The sequence below is a fragment of the Anser anser genome, assembly GCF_964211835.1.
Source record: "Anser anser genome assembly, chromosome: 3".
In the NCBI taxonomy this organism is placed as follows: domain Eukaryota; kingdom Metazoa; phylum Chordata; class Aves; order Anseriformes; family Anatidae; genus Anser; species Anser anser.
The window spans coordinates 80152950-80177357 of record NC_139722.1 but is presented as its reverse complement, the minus strand read 5'-3'; the positions used below and the strand labels follow the sequence as shown (position 1 = coordinate 80177357).

The window sequence follows — 24408 nt, the reverse complement described above, 5'->3', positions numbered from 1 at the left end:
TTACTGGCCTAGGTGATTATTTTGAGCAAGTCACTTGAGTGTTTAAGTTTCCCTGTCCTGTAACAGATACAGCGAGTGCCATTGGTTTTTCCTACTGCTTCAGGATTAACATGGTAATCCTGATTAATGGATAATCCCATGTGCTTCTTCAGTGCCTGTGGTGAAATTTTATAGCAATTACTGGACTGCATCAGGTTCACTGGGCACTGCTCCTATTAGGGGGTGACTGGCTTTAATATTGCTTTTCTATTTTAATGTATTTGTAGCATAGTAGGCACATTTGGATCGTGAATAAGCTAGATGCTTCTGCTGAAGCAGAAAGGGTGAATAAAGGGTTGGGAATGGCAATTAAAATGTCTTTTATTGGCTTTTATGATACATTCTCCACAGATAAGGGATATTTCACAACTCAGACAGTTATTGTTTCATGCTGGGTACTTACAGGAGCACAGACCGATTTGAAATTAGTTATCTCTGCATCCAAACAGGCAACAAATATAGTTCAAAGTGAAACCTCCTATTTTGGAGCATAGAGTTGTGAGGAGAGGTAGATTCTGCAATAGAGCAATTAAAGAACAGAAGAGACTCAGGCTTAATTAGCTTAATTCTGTTTGACCAGATTTCAAAACAGATGGCATTTGAAATTATGACAACAGTGGCATTCTAACTTGCAAGATTGTGTTGTGGAGATTGGGATAGGGATATGTAGATAAAAGACAAGGAAAAAAGGTCTAGGAGATGGGGAAAGGGGACAAAATAGTAAAAAAGTATTTTGGAGAAAATTTACAGAAAAATAAAATTTCATTCTAATAACCTAATGAAACAAGGCATCTTTAAAGTTGTGATAACCAGCTGTCAGTGTATTGTGATTACATGTACAAAGGTTGCTCCACTTAAACTGTGAAACTTTTCCCAGTCTTTTCCCAGTGTGAACCAAGGGCATATTGACAAAGGTGATTTGTGATACCTAAAATCTGTTCCACAAGTGAAGAAGTTGCATGGTAAAGGAAATTGTTGGTAGTGCAGCTGCATTTAAAATAGGAGCTCATTCCTCAGTATGTTATATTCCTAAGTAACGTTGCTATGCTGCTACAACTCTTTAGTGCAGGGAGTATCTTACTCCCCAGTGGGACATACGAGAATGTTTATCTTGGTAAGGATTTTGCCAGGATGACTAAGGGATGTGTGTTACGCTCAACCAAAATATGAAAGCAGTGTACAGACCAAAACCTAGGCATTTGTGCAGGACTCTTCTGCTCCACCCTTCCCCAAGTCTGACGTGGCTATGAATCTTGATAGTATGACCTCGCATGCTTAAGACGTGGTGTATAATTTCCAGATATGTGACCAAGTTGCTTGCTGAGCCCAGGTCTGTGTTTGGGGCTTCTGCTGGCCCTGCTGCTTGCCCATCAGAGGTGTGGATCAGTGCCGCTGACTCGGTGGCTTTGGCTGAAGGCTGTGGTGAAGGTGCAGATATACTGAAGTATTGTGCTTTTGCTCCTGTAGAGTGTTTTCTCCTAGTAGCTTAAAGCCAAGCTTTGCCAGCAAAATTTGCACGCAGGGAGCGTTTCGGTGATGTAGAGCTCATTACGCACCCTGGCAGGACGATCCCCGTCTAGACGCCTCTATCTCTGCTTAAATGCTGAAGGTGTAAGTCACTTGGAAGAAAAGGAATGATAATCGTGACGAACAGTCGCAAGCCCTTCACAGCCTATCTCTCCAGTGCTGGAAGTAGTCATCACCACGGTGTAGTCTGATCGGCGTATAAAGCCTGTAAGAAGCAGTACTGTTTATGTTTACATTATTCTGACTTTTTACCACTGCACTGCGGGGGAAAAGTCTGAAAGGCTTGTGGTTTGGAATGGGAAAGAGAGGCATTTTCTGAAACCACTAGATAATCAAATTAAAAAATATTTTAATTGTTCCAGCCCTAGAGCCAATTTTAGGCAATATGGGGCCAATTAGATTATTAAAACCACAATTTCTGATTGCCATCAATTATTCTTACTGCTTGGGACAGCCCAAACCTTTGGGAAGATGGTTTTGATTAGGTATCTACGGCCCTTTCACCTACTTCTGGTAGCTGCATGATTAAAGGGATGCTTCAGTAATGCCACAGTTAAATAAGATACAGTCACTGCTTGAGGTGAAGTTATCTTTAAATAGGAAGGAAAAAAAAAAAACACAAACACCCACCCCTTTGTTTTTTAATAGGAGAAAGTAGGTCTGGAATACCCACTGAAGATTGTCTCCATATCCAACAGATAAAAAACTTTTCCCTAAACCATACTCCTGTTATTCCACAAGAATTCTTGGGGGGGGATTTTCTGCTTTTTTTTTTCTTGATGATTAAATTTCTATGGCACGTAAACAGCATGTATTGCAAGAGACCTGGGTAAGTACATACCGATCCACCTTGCTACGTGCAAGAAGCTACAGACACACTGCAGCATCTCTAGCACGCAAAACAAAACCTATTTTTTGCTTAAACATTTAATTGTGTGACTACTCATGGTGATGATGAAACCAACATATGTTGCACTTCAAAATCCTAACATTTTTTTAGTTTACAGTCAAAACACAGTTGAGTTGCAACATATTTCACAGTTCAACATGAACATCAGTAACTAAAAGAGATCATCACTTCAAAGTTGTATACATATGGATAAATGATATATATGAATGGTATATCTGTATAGAGGTAATGTAATTGCTAGGAACTGAACAAATCCATTGTGCGTATTTTAAAATCTTTGGTTCGGTATTTTCCAAACGTAGGGAAATCTACTGAGAAAGCGTTTAGCCCCTTTGTACTGTATCAGGAGCATGGCTGGTAGGGAAGAGAGATTAGGCAGCTACCTACTTTCCGGTGCAACAACTCCTTTTCCTTTGAAGGTGCTGCCTGCCTTTTTGTAAAAGGGGAATGAGCCAGTGCTGCTGCTTTTCTGCTGTCAGTATGCATGACTAGGGAACAAGCTGTGGCCCCCAAAAAGGCTACCTCTTACTACTGTAGGGTAGGGATAGATTACTTCCCTCTGGATGAAGAGGAGGAGGAAAGCAGAAATTCTCTATTATTTGTTCTTAGCATCACACAGCCTGTTCTTGAAACAACCCGTTTGTTTGTCCTTCTCAGGTCAGAATACCTCCTCATCCAATGTTCTGTTGAAGTTGTTTAAACAATATTGTTTGTCATGTTAATGTTTTTCGTAACACACGTGTTTGCTGTAGTGTTTTAGCTTTTCTTTTAGATGTTCTTGTCCAGTCGCCAATGAACAAAGCTCCTAACAGTCATCTGTGGAGAGTGGCTCTACTTCACTGCCCTGTTTTCCAGATAGCCAGATGACAGAGAGAAAAGAAGAAGTGGTGGGAACAGAAAAGCTCCGTGAGCAACTTCCTAAACAGGAAAGATCAGATGTACAAAGCCAAGATCGTGCTAGTACTAGTCCGGTGCTACCAGAGTCTGCCAAATTTACAGCACTGTAAGGCCAGTTTACTTTACAATTTTGTACTTCAAAGATATGATGTAAGCTGTTTTGTTTCACTGAGTAGAAATGACATAAACTTTTAATTAACCTCTCTTTCTTTTTGTTTTATTGAGAACAAGAAAAAAGTTCCTCATAGTAGTTTTGAAACATTTTTGTGTCAAGTTACCAGGGCAACAGGCAAAGGCAGATAATCTACCGGGTAACTTCTCAGCAGGACAGTTCTGTCTTGCAAGTAATAAGTGGACCTGAGGCATCTGTACAAGATGAGCTGTCCGTGGATGCAATGCATGTGTTCATAGATGAAAATGGTGAGTTTCTCTAGTTGGAATAATTGCAATATGTGAAGCAATTAATTCTGAAAATTTTAGACTCCCTACAATTATATTTCTCTTCTTATCTGTTACTGATTGCTTGTCTTCTGTGTGCATGAAAGAAAATGGCTTAGTAAGATCAGTAAATTTACCATTGGATCAACAATAACTAGGGAGTTCAAAATTCAACTAGCACAGACCTGAGGTTTGCACAGTGCTGTACCTGCCAGAAGTTTGTCTTCCAAACATTACCCTCAAGAAGTGCAGGCTCAGCTTTGCTTTCCAGAACTCCTGGCACTTTCTGCTTGGGGAGGAGGGGGGTGTGAAGGGAGGAGGGTCTGTACGAGGATGGCAGGGCAAAATGTTCCTCTTCTTTGCTGTTGTGTTCTCCAGCTGAGCATGAGTAGGTGCTGACTCAGGCTGAACTCTGGTAATGCTGTGGTTGCTCCTGTTCAGATTCGTGGTCTGCCATCTCTTTCAAGTGAATTGACGAGTGAGCTAGTTTCTCTCAACGCCTGTGCTGGAGCACAGTTGCTCTGCAGCTATTACTGGAGGTTGAAGCTGTAATATGTGTGGTGGTGGTTTGTTTGAACTCACATGGAGCTCTATAAGGTCCTGGCCAATACCTCTGAATGGCAGCCGTCCCAAAAGCTGTGTTTCCTTTAAAGCTGCCTTCAAAACCAGTGTGGAATGAATACTCCTCGTAGCTGGGATCCCGATCCCAGAGTTCTTTAGTTTTTCTGCCGACTCCTCATGGCCCTGCTCGCAGCCCTACAGCTGCTCCTGATGTGCGGTGGGTCTAAGAGCAACAGAACACCATGGCCTCTGGCTAAATGAACAGTCACTCTTTGCTCCTTGCTGGGTGTGCAAGGGGAGAGTAGCAGTGGCTATGCTTTTAGCAAAATTTTCCACTGCTTTGTACCTCGTGACCTCACCTTTGTGAACATAAAGAACAGTTCTGTTTTATAGTGAACTTATGTTGATAGATAGGCTTTACCTTGACTTTACGTACCTTTTAATGACTGTATAGTCCTTAAGCCTCTGATGAATCTGTTTCGATGGATGCTGTTTTAATTTGACTTCCCTTCATTCTTGTGCCCAGTGCTGGAAGAAGAGGTCAAATTTTCACTGTAATCTGTGCTCTGATCTGAGTTTTTTAGTTGTTCAAATGTTAATTTCATTTCTGAACTTCAAAATAAGCCTATTATACAAAACTATATTTAGGTTTAGAAATGTGCCTGACCTAAGATATATTTTTGATAAATTTCTGTGTGGAAAACAAACTATCATATAACTTACCTGTTGTTTTTTTCTGTTTATTTTGTTAAGGGGAGATTAGATCCTGTTATTTAAAGGCTGGCTGTCAGAAGGAAGGAAATTTTCGACATCAGATATCGAATTGTGATTGTATTTCAAATGCTCAGTAAGTAAGTCCTTATTTTTAGAAACGTTAAGAGCTTTCATTGCTGGAAGCTATGAAGCAGATTGTAGCTGTGAAAGATGCGTGTGAAGAAGAGAGCTGGAGGAATAAATGTGTTAACCTATTCTAGAGATGTCAAAGCATGCAATTTTATTCTGTACTAGAACAGTGACTGCTTTGTGAGAATATTGATAAGGAAAAGTGAAAAGGAAAACCAGAACAAGTCAGTGTGGATTTCATTTCTTTCTGGGAAAAGCTGAAGTCAAGTGTGGTGATATAAACAAGACAAGACAGTAAATAAAACAAGGTGAGAGAGGCTGTTATCAGATTTATTGTTTTGCTCATTTCCCTTACGTGTTGGGTTCTGTCAGTATCAGCCAGTGACACTAATTCCTCTGAACTTGAGCAGCAGAGCCTTTCATCTTCCATGAAATCTCTTTCATGAAATCTCTAATTTGCCATTCTGAAAAAGGTATCTGAACAATTTTCTTTTTCAAGTGTCTTTTTGGAATGATCGCATAAATCCCACACTCAAGGGTCTTTTTGGAGTGACCACATAAATCCCATACTCACTTCTGTGGTTTCTGCTCTCTGATGTATTATGTTGTTATGCATGTTTGTAAGAAGAATTTTAACTATTGATACGTATTTTTATTAAATTATATGTTTTTAATATTGTTGTAGAGAATTTGGAACTGTTGAGCTGTGGGTGAGAAGGGTTGTTGTTAATAGTAAATATTGTTCTTAAAATGTTTGGCTTTTGGTGGATACTTTTGAAAAGCTCAGGAGCATGTTAAGAACATGTTAGCATTTTAGATAGAATGCCGTTAGGAGAGATATGAGAACGTTTTTTAGTTTCAGTGGATGAAGACTTAAAAAAAAAAAATAAATAAATAATGAACTAATACAAAACTGGTTCCATCCACAATATGTTCCATTTCCTTAGCAAAATGGAGGGGAAAAAGACCACAACTGGTAGAGTTCCGTTTTGATTGAACATCAAACATTTTGGTTTGGGGTTGTTTAACTCTTGCAACTTTTTTTTTTTGATTCTCCTTGCACAGAATAATGCTGTCCCCTCCCCATCCCCATCATAGTTACACGGATTGAATCTGTCCTAAATTCACAAATAGTTTAAGGTCCCCTGACATCTATCAGTTAATCTGCTTTTTTGAAAGGAGAACAATCTTCCTTCTCTTATACAAAGTCCTTCTAAAGCTGTCTTTGCTAGATGTTTATGTGACATCTATATCTTGCCATACCACATTAAATGCAGTTTTTTAGTTTGTGGTTTGCAGACCTCTAGAAATGTGAGTTATTTTTAAGGAGTCTGCTAGATGTTATTAGCAAATACAAGTCCAGATGTTCTCTGCAGCCATTTTCATGCATTTAATTTATAAAGACGAGTACCTTTGCTGGAAATCTTGGAGTGTAGTAGCAGCTTAGACTAAAACAGAACAAAGCAGCAAAGATCAGTGCGTTCCCAGGACTGTTTTTGTATACGAATGGAAAGGGAGAGCACAAGAGCTTTTCTAAAAACAGAGCAGCATGAAGGAAAGTACAAAGCAGAAGTTCACATGAAAAACAAGGAAGGAGAACCAGGAAGCATGAAGCATGCCCAAAGCTGTTTTTGCAAGGGCAGTCTGTAATATGACGAGGCCACAGAAATTAATGAGAGCTGTTTGTTCAAGTGGCAGTTCCTACCATCTGTGCATTGATTTAAGGGTAGCATGGGAAAGAAAGGGTTTTCATTTTCTCCTCAGATGCTCACCATCAAGTAAGCTTGTATTTAGATGTTATGGAACATTTCTCGCCTATAGAAAATAGCGGGGCAAATCTACTTAATCGTCCTTAAAAACAGTTCAGGAATGAGGCATCTTTCTTTCCTTGTTCCCTCCTACCTCTACCATCAGGCATGCGCAACGTTTATGTCAGGTTGGTTTCTTGTCTATGGTTAAAGATATGCCAAATAGTCACAGTTATCAACTAAAGATCTTTTTATTACTGCACAAAAAGGCAAATATATAGAATAAGAAAAGCACAATGCTTAATCAATGCTTGTTTCAGTTACAATCTCTCTTGTATGTCTCTGCGGACAGCTCTCCAGAGAAATTATTCACTTTAGGTTGGGCCCTCCTTTGATGGAAATGTTTGGTATTAAGTAGATTAAGATTATGGTATACATTTCCCCAAGCCAGTAGCAAAAGTTATCTCTTGTGCTGTTATTGTGAAGGATAGGAGGACTTGCTGGTATAATTTACATACCCCCTGTGTTTTTTGCGTTCTTATGTTGTGTGAGAAGTCCATACCAACAGGAGAGGCTGCTGTTATGGAAGAGTAGTTGAGAATAGTTTAGCGTATCTCCTAACCCATTGGAGAGTTAACTAAGGAGAAGTGCTCTGCAGTGCTTCTTCATGAGTATTGGAGGCAGTGTAGAAATAACAGCTTTAAAATTTATATACAAATGCAATGGTGAGCCATCCAAATTAAATTTTATGAGCTTAAAGGATGTGGGAGAAAATTAGTGCCTGGACATAAGAGGTAGCATCCTCCTTGAATAGGAGGGATAGGGTTTCAATCCCAGTGAGCCCAGATTGCAGAAGCTAGAATAAGCTGATGGAGAAAACAGCTAACAGATCTGCAATAGAAGTGTATAAGCTTTTAAAACACTTCTCACCGATCATGCTGTCTCTACTAATAAGATTAAGTTGCTCCTAAAGCAAAAACATCAAACTGAGTTAAGCCAGAGAAGTAACTGGGCCCTGATGCACCTCTGTGAGGAGGAGAACCAGGGACATTGGACCAGGCTGGTGGTGGCATGAGGCCCCTGGCTTTGGGGCTGTTTTGGGGAGAAGCAGTAGAGCAGAGGTACTGTCACTCCTGGAGCTGTGGGACTTCTGGGTAGTGCTGCAGATTGTGAAAGGGGAGTGGGTTTTGACTGGGGAGGGTGTGAACCCTGACTGGTCTGTCCAGAATAACCTAAGTGGCTTATGAATTGGCCAAAGGTAAATATACTTTTTGACTAAGTCAAGCAAAGCTGGATAAAGTATCTAAGTCTGTGAAATAATATTTAAATACTACTTGAGAGAAATCATTAAAGCCTTGAGGCAGACTAACTAATGATTAACAATCTTAAATTCAAATTGCAACTCACTCTTTCTGTCTATTGAATCCCACTATTGTCTGCTCTAGGAATAAAGTCTTAACCAGTCTGGCATTTCACAACAGCAATTGTTAGGAACGGAAGTTAAAGTGGTATTTGTATGGCCTGTGAACATTTTAATCTAAACTGCTTGGCATGGCTTCTGAAATCCATTTCTCACACATAATGCAGAGTCTTAGCACTGTCGCTCTCTCACAGAAGTGATGCTGTGTTATGATTTCTTCTGTTCTTTGCTTGTAAAGGCTAGGTGGATAACCTGAGAGAATAAAAATGGATTAAAATATGCCATAGAAAGCTGATGTCCAAGTTTGAAGAAATTAATGCTTTCATTCTGCAGAGGCTCCTTGACATTGGAAGCAATCTTGTCTGAAGGGATTGGCAAAATTCAAATACCAGCTCTCATCACCTCTTTTTGGCTCTGCTCTGTTGTGAGATGGTCTTTGGAGTATTCTCCAGTTTATCAGTATTAGTATATATTCTACCAGATGCTATAGTAGTTAGCCTAATAAAAGCCATTACCTGTACCTGCAGTCCTTGTCCTGGAAACTTTCAGAGCTTCTTAAAGATAGCATAAACACTCATTAATAACTTCTAAAATTATCTCTTAATTCTGCCAGAGGTTGTTGAAAATTAGAATAGTTTTACATTAACTTTGTATTTGTGTCTCACCAAATTCTCTCATCAGTCCAGCTTCTTATATATTTAAATAGTTAGTAAAATTTAAAGTTCGTCCCTGCATTGTAATCATCAACAAAAAAAAAAGGTGATGCCTTTTTCATCTTAAACCTCACTTTGCCAGTGATTCTTGTTAGTGAGTTTGGTAAATTACGTAAACATTGGCAGGTAGCTAATCAATTCCCCAATTATTGTCCATGTAATTACCTTGACCTGACTTTTGTCTGTTGTCTTGCCAGCAGTCACTGGAATGGATTCCCTGCGGGGCTAATTGCTTCTAACTTTGCTCCCATTTCCTTGACAACTTTACCCCTAGACCTTAAGTGCTTTGTGACAGGCTTTGACAAGACAGAAAGTGCTTACTGTATTCTAAGTTCATGGATTACATCAGAACCTAGTTACAGAAAGACCATTTGGATTTGTTTTGGAGTGGGAAATTTGAAATAGCTTTCTCATCCTGAAAACTCTTCTTCTGCCCCATTACATTATGTTCCTTACCAACCTTTGTCTCTCTTACAGTGAATCCTTAATGTTTCTGTGCCATGTGGCTTAGTTATATGGATGGCTTCTGGGAAAGGTAGAGGAGGACAAGAAAGTTTGCATTTGTGTAAAACTGGTGCCTAGTATAAGCTCGAACAGCCTTTTTGCATGGTTAGTTTCTTTTGACAAAATGGTTGCAAGGTTTAAAACCCTACCTGTATAGAACAGTTATAAGCTCCAGTTAAAAAAAAAAAAAAAATCTTCCCATTGATTGGTGATACAAACTAAAACCTGCTGTCCTTAGCAATAACACGTCCTTAAAAACATGAAGCAAAAGGAAGTCCAAGTGAAAGCACTGTTAGAGGTGTATAGCTGTTTGGGGGTTAGTACAAATGCATTGGAGTTGGTAAATGTCTTACCAGTTAGGAGGTGTCACTCTGATGCATCTCTTCTGTCTGTCACTGTGTGACAGAAAGCAGATGTTTCAAAAGAGTATCTTTTAACTACCTCAACTGTCTCTTGTAATTAAATAATTGAATCAGTTTTGATTAGCAGTGAAAAAGATAAATGTGAGCTATCATGCTATCATGGGGTAACGTGCAAAGAGGCTAATAAGTATCAGTAAAAATGTAACACCCCCCCCCCCCCCAAAGTTACAGTAATCATAATAATAGAATTAATGCGTTTTGCATCAGCAGCACAATCTGTCCCCAGTATGGAGGTCAGTAGCATTGTAAGGTACCAACATCAATGTGTAAATTATACTGCACTTGTACGCTCTGTGTGTACTTGCTATACCAGGCTATTCTTTTTTAAAAAAATATTTGATTACTTTTCTACTTGTGGTTTCTGTGCATACTGGTGTTCTTGTTTAGAAGGTCAAACAACCTCTAGTGTGTTTGTGTACACGTACGTATTGGAGAAAAATGTGTCAGTATTTGTAACCTCTCAGTAACGCAGCTTTCCTCAATGTGTTTGAAATACTGCCCTCTAAGAATTCTGTCTTTCTAAATGGCTTGGATGCCAGAGGTTGATCGATAGACATGTCATTCTTCCTAGGTTTAGCTGCCGTTTTTTCTTCCAAGTATCGAGTGCTAAAGTAATATACTGCCTGAATCTGTAGCCTAAAAATTTAAATGAGTACTCTTTTTGGTGACGTATAAGTGAGGCAGTCATTTTACAGTTCAGTGGTGGAACCCAGAACCCTGTCTTCTTCCTTAACTTAGGTTGAAAAAAGACAGGAAAAGTAAGTTTACATTAAACTTGTGGGCACTGATGTGATACACTTTACTGTTTTGATAGTTTCTATTTAATTTTGCTCCTACCAAAAAGGTAATTCTAATTTTTACTGTGTGTAAAATTGTGTTCTTAGTGTTTGGAGAAACCTCAAACACAACATCCTATATCAAGATACAGTATTGTCAAGTATAATGTTGTTAAATAGCTGTGACAATCCCTGAAATGGTCTAATGTTTACACATTCAGATTATTTGTTCCTCCTGCTTTGCCATTTCAAATAACTTTGCAGATATTCCCAGTTAGAAAGAAACTATCCAAAACTTCCATGGTACTTCCTGATGCAGTTCACAGGCACAATAGCATGGTGGCACTGTAAAACTTGGTTGTTTTCCTCTGTAAGTTTTAGTAATGATGTATCACCATGATTTTTATCTCAACATGTCATTTTGACAGTTAAAGTGAACAAATTCAGTTTCAGGAAGGGCTGGATTCGTTTCCGGAAAATGTCGCATTTTTCCCATGTGGTTTTGCTCATATATATTGCAATCCATCTCTGGTATGTTCAGATCTGAGATGAGAACAGATCATTAAATATCCCTGAAGAACATGACAGTGTAGGGTCATGGTAGATACTCGATAGTATCTGTGGTTGTTTGAGTATTTTGCTATGCATCCTTACATTTGTTTCCATTTACAGCACTGAGCTTTTTTTAATGTGTGTGCAGACATGGACATGCTATGGTGAACTACAGTTCCAAAAATACAGAAAGTGGTCCACACAAAATCCTGATGTGGATATGTCCATACCAGCCTGGCAGTGCTTGTTGTGTTGAAAAACAGATGTGTGTAGCTCCAAGGAAAAATGTTTTTGTGGATTTTTTTTCTCAAGTAGAATAAAGGCTGAGAGCTACTTTTTAAGGAAGGGCCAATTCTCTCTCTCTCAAATCAAGTATTAACACTTATAAAGTCAACTGGAGTTGTGCCCAAAAAAGCTATGGAAGCATTTGACCACTTATATTTCCTTCAAGAAATATATATTTTTTTTAAGAGAATCCAATTTATGAGAATAGTGCTTGTATTCTTGAGCCCATTTCCTTCTCTCTTGTATTAAGCTGCTGAAAAGAAAACAAACTCCCAAGCCCTGTGCAAGATGGTATCATCATACACCTACCTGCATTGGTTTCAAAGTGATAGAGCTGGTGTCTGTTTAGAGCAATCCAAATGTTTATTGACAGCAGTTCGACTTGTGATACAAAAGTGTTTGATTCATTGAAATACTTAGATAGGTTGAAGTGATGTCCGCTTGTTGCAGTTAATCACTTTGAGTCTGGCAACGGTCAGTAGCAGCCATAAATTGCATTAGGAGGCTGATGTGCTCTATGCGTGTAATATAACTAGAGTTTAAAACAAATATGTAATGCTGCAGAAATGGATATGTGGCACGCAACTGAAGATATTTGAGAGATGGAGCAGAAAGAATTATTAGACTTGCCCAGCCCTGAGGAGAAAAAACACATCGTAGCTGCAGTTTATCCCTCCTGCCTGGATGACATCTGGGCAATGTGAAATCTGTTGTGTGTATATGAGCTTAGCTTGCTATATACCTTAAAATAAATTAAAAAAAAAATAAATCATTGTCTGCTTTATTCATAATGTATCAGTTTTGTCATTTACATATATAATTAGTATTATACAATAGTTGAGAATAGAGAGAATTATTGAGAATAATTTGAGAATAGAGCTTTTTTCAGCATCAGCTGGGCCAATAGGTTAAAAAGAAATAATTGCAGCAGAAAGGTGACTAGCAAGTACTAAAAAAAAATAAGTTACCTGCCAGTATAGCTTTTAAGTGCCATGGAGTGCTAGTGTTTCTGGCCCTGGGCAAAAGAGAACTTCCAATCAATGAGTTAACTTTGTTGATTTGCATTCATATCCATGAATAAGCTGCTTGAGTGCATTGTACTGTGTGAAAGCATCTATCTGAATGCCTTAGCAGTACTGTATGTCTCCTGTATAAATCCATTAATACTTTAGTATGTTCTCCACCGGAAAATTTGCTAAACCTATGAGGAGTAAGCATCATAGGAGAAACTAGACTCTATGATTATTTTTTTATTTTTTTTACTGTTAGCATTTTAAAGTGCCATTTTAGAATGAGAAAATACTATATGAGTGAAACATTGTAATATTTCTTAGCAATGTGACCAAAATTACAAAGACCAGCTCCTGCTTTAGCAATAGGCTGCTGACTTAGTATTAAAGAAGGAGTATTAAAGAAGGAGTCTTAAAGCTGCTTAGCAGGCTGTACAGTTCTGCAACTGAGCACTTTTTTAAATGGCTGCAACAAATATTTTGTAGCTCCTTTTGGGATTCAGTGCTTTCAGATGAGCTGGTCGCCTTAAGTGTAAAATTGCTTGAATGTGTTAATGTGAGCGTAGGATGTTTGTGCACACTGACAACAGTGATGTTTGAATTCTGATAAAGCCAATGATTTTCTTAAAAAATACTCTTTACAAACTCAGTAGCCTTTTCCTGCTGGCTTGCTAGGTACAGGAAGGAACGCTTGTGTTAGCTTTGCCACTTAAAATCCTTTCCTGGATTTATTTATTTATTTATTTTATCCCCTCTTTCACTCTTTTAACACAGTGCAGGGAAGTGCTTTCAGCAGAATGGGGACATGCTGCCACATGATGGCAGCAAAATCCTGCTCAGGAATGGGAGCTTCGGTGGTCTTGTAGCTTTTGGGGCTGGTGTCTACTCCCTCCCCCCACCTTTCAGGTGGAGAACGCAAGAGGACCTTTTAAGACTGGAGATAATGGTGCAGTGGGTGCTTGCTAATGCGTTAATTCCAGTAAAGATGCATCTTGTAAAAATGCATCCTCTAGTTTAACAAGTCCACGCTGTTTGTGTTTAAATAGTCAGTACATTTCTTTGCTCTGAGATGTAATAAGCTTACAAATTATTGATTTACCTCCTTGCTACCAAAATTTAAAAATAAAAATAAAATCTGAAAAGAGAGAAACAAGGGTGAACCAAGCAGATCTCATTGCTACAACAACTAAGTAAGGATGCATGCACAACTTGCTGCATTCGTAGTGCCTGCAGTGCCTGATAATATGCTCTGCAAGGCTTGCCTACATAGTGTCTCGCTTAATGAACATAAAGTGTACTGCTGCTCCTTTTTCAGTACTTTGCAAAACTTAAACAGTGGCCTTATATCTTTTTCTGACGGTTATGTCAGTAAATTAGTGCATCCAGCTTTCCCATTCTGTAAACTTGTGTACTGTATCTTCTTATTGTTAAGGGTGGTATTTTTGTTAGCTAAAGAAATACCAAAACCACTCCCTAAGTCCTGTTGGATGAATAACAAAATGTGAACAAGATTTAAGAGAGACTTAATGTTTAGCTTGCACTTCCCTCAGCTGTAATCACTAAGGCAAGTTAAAATATGCATTCTGAATTAACTTTACTCTCGTTGAAACTGTTAATTTCTTACCAAAATAAGTGAAGATTGCTGCTGCTTATTCAGTTTTTCCCTATTTGCTGTGATTGGGCTTCTCACATAATCATCCAGTCTTAATGCTGCTCTCATTTTTGCATATTTCAATTTTCTTATGTAGTTTAGGTTGCCTTTTAGTTTTTAAGTTGTCTTATTTCATAGGACAGATGGCAGCTGTAAATCATAGGCTGCTGGAAAAGGCAATTCCCACAACCAGTGGATTTGGTCTCAGTGCCACGTCACACGGTAGTCTGGCCTGGTTAGTGCTGGTGGTTCTGCGGTGGAGGCCAGGCGAGTGGACATGTAGCAAGAGGTCTGGGTGGTGAGGTGTACAGATGATGAGGAACATGAAATGTCAAGGAAGGCGTTTTAGAGGAGTAGGAGCAAAGTTGCTCAGGTGGCGGTAGGAAGACATCAGCAATGGGATCGAGTAGCGGAGGTGCCGTCAGGGAGCTGTGGGCTGCTATTAATCTGGGACTTCCAATCTCAGTTCAGACAGCTGTGTTTGTGCTACAGACTGACCGTTTCAAAAGGGCACAAGAGTAAGGGCTTCTGGAGTTCCCAAAATGTTGTTAGCACTAGCTGGTTGTTGTACAACCAGATTACTTGGGTATCAGTTTGAGGTATTTTGAACGCACCTCAGATGAATACCTTGGAAGTGAGTGTTCATGAGGTGCGCTGAAAGGGAGCTTCCCCCCTCTGGACTTCACTCTTGTTCACAGCCATAGTTGCTTGGACTTAAGAGTGGTGTTTTAGTGGTTATTACAAATGGCTTCAACTGTATTATTATAGCTGTAGATATTTATGTTGCACGTTGTTATGCTTTGTAGTGACCTAGACAGCTGCCTGAAGCAATTTGATGGGATCTTTATGGTTTTGTATGCAGGAGAATGGCTGTTTGCTCTTGCAACTATTGTGACGCTACTTACAGGGTTGCCTGTCCTAATTTAACTTTCTCCTTTATCAAGGTTTAAAATGAAATTTAGCCAAGCCCTGCAAAACAACTTTATTAAGCAGAGAATCCTTTGTAATTGTGTAACGTGCCTTTGTAATGAGCTTACCTTGAGAGGTGTTCAGACTCGAGGCTAGCTAATCCTTAACGAAGGGGATGACTCAGGCTGGGTTATATTTGAATAGCTTGAGCTAAATTGACAGTAGTGTAAGGCACATATACATCCTGTCAAATAGTAACCTGAAAGGGAGAAGGAAGATTTTTCCAGTGCTGTGTAGTGCTACTAAAATACTTCCAGTGTTGTATGGTTGCTCAACTAGCTTATGTTTATTGTGTTCTTACAAAACTGAATTGTGAGCCAGGAAAAAATTCCTGGCTTTATGACCATTTATCAGTAGAGGGTGCTATGTATCCTTTGCATTCGATCTGCATAGGTTGTATGTTTACCAAAGATATTTTTAGTTATTAATTTATTATTCAAAATTTGGTTCAATTATACCTTTGCTTACATTAGCAGTATGGTTTACCATAGTAGATCTTGATAACGTTAATTTGATTCTGCAAACGAACAGATTTTCTGTTTAGTAAGATTCCACGTTACACTGTCATCAGCTTTGTTACAGTGATTTTATGATTAGAGAGTGCTCCTATTCATGTATAGTAATAAATTTATGGAATATAGTTTATAGGCTTACAAAAACACAAACACCACCATCACATTTTTTTCTGGTATTTGCTTTCAGTATGATAATGTCATCAGATGAAATATGTGACATTTAAGTAGCTGTGTAAGCATCAGGGAGTTAGCAGGTGAATGTGAGGAGGAGGTTGTGTGGAAAATAGGAATAAATAAAAAAGCCTAACAAACAGGAGTTGAGGGGAACAGAAAATGAGGAAAGAGTAAGAAAAGATACAGAGATACGAGGCTGATTAAATAAAAGGCATAGGAAGCAGACAAATGCCAGATGACAACTCCCAGTTTTGAAATTGTTGCTTTGGTGGCTCTGTCTTTCCATCTCCAGTGCCCTAATTGCCTTGTCAGGCCTCTAAAGTTTCAGCTTTTTCCCACAGTTAGTGTCCCAGCTGCTCGTGGCTCTTCTGCCAACTGCTGGTAGGTGGAGCTGTGAATTTTGCTGCTGAAAGCAAACAGAAAACAGACTGTGGGCTCTCCTGGCTTTTCAGTTATCTTCAAGTCTGGTGGGAGAGAATTTGATCTCCAAGTTTATTCTTGGAAGAAGTCTTACGAGCAAAATGATTTTGATTTCTGGGAACTAATAGAGGATAGTACCAGGGGAATATCTTGGCGTATCCATCCATCACTCTGCCAGTTCCATTCTTGGTAAACAAGGGATAAAAGACATGGGCCAATTAAGAAATGCTCTCGACTCTATTTGGCTTTTGTAGAAAGACAACTAACAACACAGAAATTTATTGAAGATAACTCTTCTCTTAGGAAGATATGAGTAGAGACTCTTCTATTCCCTTGCTGTGTTTTCGGTCACATTTTTGGCAGGAATTCCCGAAGCAGTGTTCCTGAATGCCCTGAGCTACGCTTGCCTTTTTCCTGCTGTGAACAGGGAATCCCAGGATTGTGCTCACAATGGCAAGGAACAGGACAGCTCATCTTAGGGAAACAAGGCAATCAAACCGGACAAGGTCACCCTTCAGTAGGGTACTTGAAAATATGGAAAAGGCTTCCTTCATTAGCTGTTTTGAGGAACTTTTCCTCCTGGGAGGTGTGCCTTTAGGCTTCCTACCCGAATCTGTTGGTTGAGACCCAGGCTCTTGGATCAGTTCGCATCACTTCTGTATGGTTTCGTTATTATCTGTTGGCAAGGTGCTATACAGAACCCATAAAGGAGATGCATTCTTATGGAGGGCTGGGCCATCAGCTGGATAGCATTGAGCCAAGTCCTCATTTCCTAATACTGCCCACAGGGAGTGTGACAGCTGTCCTGACTGCCTGGAACAGATCCTGCTTCTGCCTGTAGCAGGAGGAGTGGGGAGTGCAGGGGGAAGTCATTAGGGTTAAGAACATGGGGTGCTTTCATGTCTGCTCGTCTGATGGCTCTGCTGGAGTGGCAGCTGGCAAATATTAGGTCTGGCATCCAAACCTGCTACCAGTCAAGGCCTTGGTTTAAAAAACAAACAAAAAACCCACTGTGTGTTTCAGAGAGCAAAGGCAGGATGATTCCTCTAGTGACAATCGATGCTGCTGGTATTCCTGTTGGTCCAGACAGAGTTATCAAGTCCTGGTGGGGACAAAAAGAGAGAGTATGTGTGTTTCAAGCTATTGGTGTGATAGTTCAGCCCTGCTTCTAAGTAGTCCAGACACTGAACCTTGTCTTAGCACAGCACTAGCCATTGCAGCTTAAGTTAACAGCCAGTTACGTTCAGGACAGCCACAATTGTAAAGCTCCTTTTGTTGGCTTTAACAAGGGTTTCAAGAAAGGCTTTGGGAATTGTCCCCAGAAGCAGGGAAGGTTGAGTTTGCTAAAATTAATAAAGTTGCCTGGGGGCAATCATAGGATATGCAAGATAAGTTTTGGTTTTGCCCTGGCACAGACTTCTTGAGTGACTGTAGGCAAATGACTTCATTTTCTTCCTGCTTGTCTTTCCTTTATGGAAAATGGGAACAGTAGATATTGACTACCTTGCATCAGGTAAAAGCTCTGAGCTGCTCGGATACAGAAGTAGTAAGAGCCCAAGGCAGGCGAGTAATGAGCTCTGAGCAGGGTCCCTGGTGTATCGACCCCACTTGGAACAGCATGAGCAACAAGTATTCAGAATAAATCTTTTCCACAAGTAACCATAATTTAATTTCAGTGTAGTTTTTGCTGAGACCAAGTCAGTCATGCCGTAGTAGCTTACGATTTTTGCAACCCGGCAGGTATTGCCGCTGTAACTGCGGAGGATTTCCTAAAGTAAACTATTTCAGTGCTCTATAGTGCTCTATAAAGCAGTAAATGTGGAGGTGAGGGGGGAATCATCTTGCTCAGGGCCCTCCCAGGGTGAATTTAGGCTTGGTCCTGGGGATTTCTGAGCTCGCCGTATGTGAATTACTGATGTATTGCCATCTTGTGAGGGCAGAAGGAAGTTTCTTACAGCCTGAATTCTCACTAAGTAAATTAATGCTTACCAAATTGCGTCTGGGACAAAACTGGTTTGGTACCTAAATACACCTGGTTTAAAGTTAATCCAGTATCTCCACAGCAGCTACCCTGTGGTTCTGCACTGTGGATATGCAGCTTTTGACCTGAATTATGGGAGCAGGTAAACAAGAGGTTAACTTTCACAAATAATGTATTATTGATAATAGAGAAGTATGCTTGGGAGAAGTAGAGATTAGTAGACAACCAGGAAAAGGAATGGTGTTTTTCTTCCAGAATTTTATGTCAGTATTAGTGGTAGGTCTTGGAGTATGCCACACTGATGTTCCTGGAAGTAACTTCTGGACTGGGAGTCACGTCAGGTAACTTCAGGTGTTTATTGCGCAGATAGCCAAATCTGGACTTAACATACAAATTCCATCTATTGTCAGCGGTCAGAAAAAGGCACTTCTGAAGTGTGAGTCGTTGTAGGTGTTCATCTCAGGATGAGAAAAATCACGGTATGGAAGTATCCATTTCTCTGCAATGGATGTAGAGAATGTATCTAAATTTGGGTTCTATCTGCTGTGGGCCTGGGCTAGATTTCAGGTATGGAGGCAGAAGGCCCCATGTCCTTTGAGCCAACCTGTCTTCCTCTGGTAATGTTTCAGCAATACTAGGAAAACACTCCTTTGTAAAACAGTCTTTCTGTTCTCCCCACTGTGTGCAGTGAGATCCAGTTCAGCTCCTCCAGTACTACCACTTCAGAGAGCCAAGAGCCATCTTCGGGGGATCAAGCAGCAAGTGCACTTCAGCAGCAGCTCCTCCTCATGGTGGCACGAAGGACCCTTTCAGAAACCCCACGGGTACATTGTAATATCTCAGTTTCTAGCGTTTTGATAAACTGCTTTATAAACAAATGCTGCAGGCTTGTTGCTGAGCCAGTTTTGTTGATATCCTGTGCTTTTTTTTTTTTTTTGCCTGGTACAGCTCATGTGGGAGAAGATTTATTTTACGCTGATAGATGCAATTCAGCTGCTTCCTACTGACACTGAGTGGTGTCCTAAGAGAAGAGTGGTGTTACTGGTTTGAAGGGGCTCCTTGTAGAAAAAGAGGGTACACAAGGGAGAAATTGCTCTGCAAAATAAAGATCTGCAAGCTGTACTAGAGACTTCATCACCTTAAAAGTTGATGTTCTGCCTAACTTCATTTGAAAGCAAGAGCGCACAGCTGTTAGGTTGTTAGACGCACCACCAGATTTTAATAGTATGACATGTTTACTTCGGATTCATTAGTTTCCTAAAACCTTATGTCTGGTTTCCCTTTTCTGAAACTGGCAGCCAGGCTTCTGGATGTCTGTTGTGGAATGTCAAAGCCACCTCCCTCAATGCAGTTGCTAAAAGAAAAAGGCCCTCAGAGTTCAGTTTGCATGCTAATATGTGGACGTATTTGAACTTTACAGTGTTTGGGGTCTGTGACCAATGGCTTGAGGCTGTAGTCTTGGTTTTACAGTTCCCTTTTGATAACTTTAACCTTCTCTTTTCTTCCACAGCAAGTTCTAGTTTGATATTTATGTATAACCTCAGAATGCCAGTTAATTATCTTTCATCTTGGAATTTGAACAGAAACTATAAGCTAGAAACAAATTATATAGAGGAATTGTTTTAAATTAAAAATCTGGTGATTGTCGCTGTTCGTTATATGTTTTTCAGATTTGGACAGACTTCTATCTAAAGGCTCAGATGTTTTACAGATATTTATAATCTTGTAAAATGCCTGTAAATTAGAGAACAATTATCAGTCTCTTTTGCTTCTAGGAAAACTGCATTATTAAGAAGTAAGGCATATTGCTCAAGATTACATAGAAAGTTCGTAACAAGGTCAGGCAGTAATTTCAGAACTTCCTGTTTTATGATTTATTATTAAACATGAAATCCTGAGCCTATGTAAGTCAGAAAAAGTATTGTCGTTGATTTCAGTGTAGCTAGGATTTCAAGCTGTCTCTGACACTACATAAATTTATGAAGTTTTATAACCCTTTTTTTTTTTTTTTGATATGAGGCACATTATACTTATTGAATAGCTCAGGGCTACTCGGTTTCCCAAATGCTGCTCGAAAATCTGACTCCAGCCCAAGTACTGCAAGCCTCATATAATTGACTTTATCCAAATATTACGGTTCCTAAGGAACCAAAACTTTTCACTTATGCACTCAGTTAAATAAATGTTAAACTGTTCTGAGGAGCAAGCAATCAGTTCTTCAGATCTTTTTAATAGACTCTTTGCCACTTTCTTTTGTGGATTTTGATTTAGTTATAGTGAACAATCTAGATTAGAAGAGTGGAGCTAATTATTGCAGTTGATTGAATTTCATGTTACTTTCCGGTGGGACAGAGAAGGAAGACGGAACAAAACTGCCAGAATAAGCGAGCGCAATATTTTTAGGTAAATTTTTTCTTAAAGAAAGTAATCTAACAACTTTTTTGAGTGATAATAGAAATACTAAAATTTTGCATACCTAAACTAATTTAGATTTTAATCACCATGATGGAGGGATTGCAACTTGTCTTACTGCTTTTTCAGTTACTGGAAGTTATTTTAAAAAAAAAAAAGTGCTTAGCAGTCTGGCATCCCCTTGCAAGTCTGAATGTTCAGCAACATAAGTGAGTTACTGTTCTTTGCTGTTTTCAGCTGTTACTAGGCATTGCATGGATGTGCACTTCTAGACAAGGGGGCATGAGACAAAAGCATAAATTTGGATTTTTCTCTGAATCTAGGGCATTTTACCTCATGCTTGCCAGCAGACTGAACGTATTAATGAGTCTATTCGTATGGCTTGGCTGACATACAGTCATACATTAGGCCGCATTTAAATTATGTCTAAAATTGCTTTTTCTGGAAATGGAAGAATATAAATTATTCCAATAATTTAAAATAAAAAATTAATAATTCCTTTGTGCAGGGAGATAGGTCATTTAAAAGTCTGTATTTTGCTAACAGTTACAATTCAAGATGGTGATCAATTATTTCACTCAAATTAAAAGGCATGTTGAGATTAGAATGGGGAGGGCAAACACCAAGTAGTTGAACGTGGAAAGTGATATTACCTAAGAGACCATTTACAAGTTAGAGCTACTGAATGTCTTTAGAATAGTATTAACTTTCCTAGTTAGAGACGGAGCTCTGGCATAGCACAAATAATTCTAATGTACACATTGCATGGAGATCCATAATATAATTATTATCTAAGTTGGTTAATTATGTTTAACAACAGCAGTGGCTAGAAAAATTTTGAACACTTCTGGACTTTATGCTGATTAGAAATCTCAGATAAGTCCTTGAAGGCAAAATAAGTGATTTTTGTTTCATAAAATCAATTATCGTTGTGCTCTGGAGTTTGCAGAGGGTTTGTGTTTTTTTTCCCTGTTGTCTAGCTTTGCAGACTGGCTGATGGTCTGCAGATAAGCCTTCTTCCTCACAACTGTTGGTGAAGCAGTGCCGTTATAGGGTTAGAGAAGATCTGAAATGTTCTAGTTCAAATGGGGCAAGAAAAAAAGATGTTGAAATCTAACAGAAGCAATATTCAAAAAGAATTACTTATGATTATGTTGTTAAGGTTAGAGACTCTTAAACTAGTGGTGAGCAACTTGAGGATGCTCACCTGATGTGTTATTAGAAGCATCTTAGGAAAGATAAACAAAGCTGTGTTGCATAAGAAGAGTTAAGTCATGCTTCTAGACCTTAAATCTTACTTGAATTTGTTGGTTAAAATCAAGTATTTGTCCTATCATGGGTAGTTTTGTGTTGTGCTGTAATGGGTCTGACACATGGAAAAAAATTTTAAAAATGACCTTTAGACAAGAAGTTGCGAGTAAAGGGGACTTTTTTAAAGGAATATTTAATATTTATGTTTAAAGTATATATCACTGTTGAGCTCCTCAATTGATATAGCTTCTGTCCATCTGCAAGAAATTAAGCTGGTGTGATATCTTTGTTTATAATTTAAAGTGAAGAAAATAAATATGTTCTCACTATTCCTTTTAGGAGAAAAAAAAATCTGAAACTTCATGTAAATTTGGCCTTTTAAACATGTGTTTTGCTGGCAGCCATATGTCAATGTGAAAGAATGTTTTGTGTATTTCTGGTTTGTTTGTTTTTAAAGCAACCTAGTCAGGACCCTGAGGATTCTTCATGTTCTTCAGCACAACGGAAATTGAACAGGCAGTTTTACAGATTTATTATATTCCCTGGTAAATGGATTAAAATCTGGTATGATCGGCTGACCCTGTTGGCGTTGCTGGACCGGTAAGCTTTCTTCATGCAATTCTACGTAGTATTGCAGTGTCGGGCTCTGCATGTCTGTAGAACAATGCAGACCACTGAAGAAGAAAAAAGTGAGCATAGTGTTAGTCTCATGCTCAGGTTGAGCAGGTAAATGCTTGTTTTCTTTAAGAAAATATTTTCCTTTTGAGTTGTTTTTGGTGGTTCTCACTACCCTTTGTCTTCAAGAGAGGCTTTGATTCATGTGAGCACCAGGCCTATGGAAGAGTCCTTAAATTTGACTCCCAGCTGTAGGATCCAATGGTTGTAAGCTTTCTAAAGAGAAAATCAGCGTGTTGTGCAAAAATGTGGAATTGGAAGGGTTTGAGGCTGTTGTAAGCCAAGTATTCCAATCTGAAATTAAAAAAAATAATAGAGTGGTATTCAGAAGAGAATCTTTAAGTGGCTGCTTCTCTTCTACTTCAGTTTTATTTGTCTAGAGAAAATTTCTTGTCTTGGCATCTCTCATCCTTCAGTCCCTCTGTTTTGTATCAACTCTTGGCAGCACCTTTTGCTAGAAGACCTCGTGTGGTAATCTTTTGGACTACTAAGACCTTCAGACATATTAGCCTGCATGCCTCATAGTCATTACTCTCCTATCTCTGCTTGGTTCTTCCTTTTGGGTGGCTTTTCCACCATATATACTAATATGGGTTCCACAGCAGAAGTCTCAGAAGACAGCTTTTTACATGCTGAAGAAATCTGGCTATATAGTCAAGGAGCTTGGGTCCAGAGCAGATACTTTTTTTAAAATCTGTGGTGTCTTACCACTATTTCGATTGCATGAAAATTGTATACTGATAAATTCTTTTGTAAGAGCCTGAATATTAACTTTGTTCTTTCAGTCAGCTTCCATGTTCTAATGGAACAGATAAAATGAATAAAATGTAAGATGACAATTTTGGTCTTTGATCTAATTCTTTGTTGTCAGATGTACATTTTCTAATTAAATGAATGTCCTATTTCCTTATTTATTTATTTATTTTGATAATGGTGCACTTGAATACATTCAGATCACCTCCATTGTGGAATTCTATCTGGGAGGTGAGGTAGGAGGGTGCTGATAGTCTCTTCTGGGCTTCAGTGCATGTCTTATCTACACATTTTAGCTGTCACTATGGCTTAGGTCTTTGGCACAGAGGTGAGTACTGTTAAACATGGAGATGTAGTTTCGGAAACAAAACCTCAGGTCTTTTACAGTCTGATAGCTTCAGCACTGACAGTTTATATCAGCTGCAAACAGACCTGCCCTGCTGTAATGAGTATATAAATATATTTTTTTTATTCACATAGGACAGAGGATATAAAGGAGAACGTACTTGCTGTCATCCTCGTAGTTCTCGTTTCACTTCTTGGATTCATGACTCTGAACCAAGGCTTTTGTAAAGACATCTGGGTTCTGTTGTTCTGTCTTGTTATGGCCAGTTGCCAGTATTCTCTCCTAAAGGTAGGAAACAAGTTCACATCCAATGCTGACTTCTCTTTTAACTTCTTTGAAGGCAAAATCCTGTAAGCAAATTTTTTTCTGTTCTGTTTTCAGAGTGTTCAGCCTGATCCTGCTTCACCAATACATGTAAGTCTGCCAGTAGAACAAGTCTTTCTCCCTTGTTATAGCGTGTGTATTTTGAAACGGTTGTTCAGTGAAACAGGAATAAGTAGTTTGCTGTTCTAGGTGATTTATGGAAATGGACAAGATACCGCCTGAAGTTATTTGAATTTGTTACTGCAATTAGAAAAGATTTTTCTTTAATCTAAAATACACGGTTAAAGCAATG

General features: G+C 39.0%; 1 protein-coding gene across 7 annotated transcripts in view; it reads left to right on the top strand.

Moving 5' to 3' along the window:
- PCNX2 (pecanex 2) overlaps positions 1–24408 on the top strand; it is a 165623-nt gene that overhangs the window by 19602 nt on the left and 121613 nt on the right. For all 7 annotated transcript variants that reach the window (XR_014581368.1, XM_083828450.1, XM_083828451.1 and 4 more), the window contains 7 exons: positions 3332–3479; positions 3648–3793; positions 5126–5219; positions 19044–19179; positions 22476–22618; positions 23927–24080; positions 24174–24206. Coding sequence is in view for 6 of the 7 variants with exons in the window: in XM_083828450.1 (XP_083684576.1) it covers positions 3332–3479; positions 3648–3793; positions 5126–5219; positions 19044–19179; positions 22476–22618; positions 23927–24080; positions 24174–24206 (854 nt within the window). In the remaining variant the exon portion in view is untranslated. The remainder of the gene's footprint in view (positions 1–3331; positions 3480–3647; positions 3794–5125; positions 5220–19043; positions 19180–22475; positions 22619–23926; positions 24081–24173; positions 24207–24408) is intronic.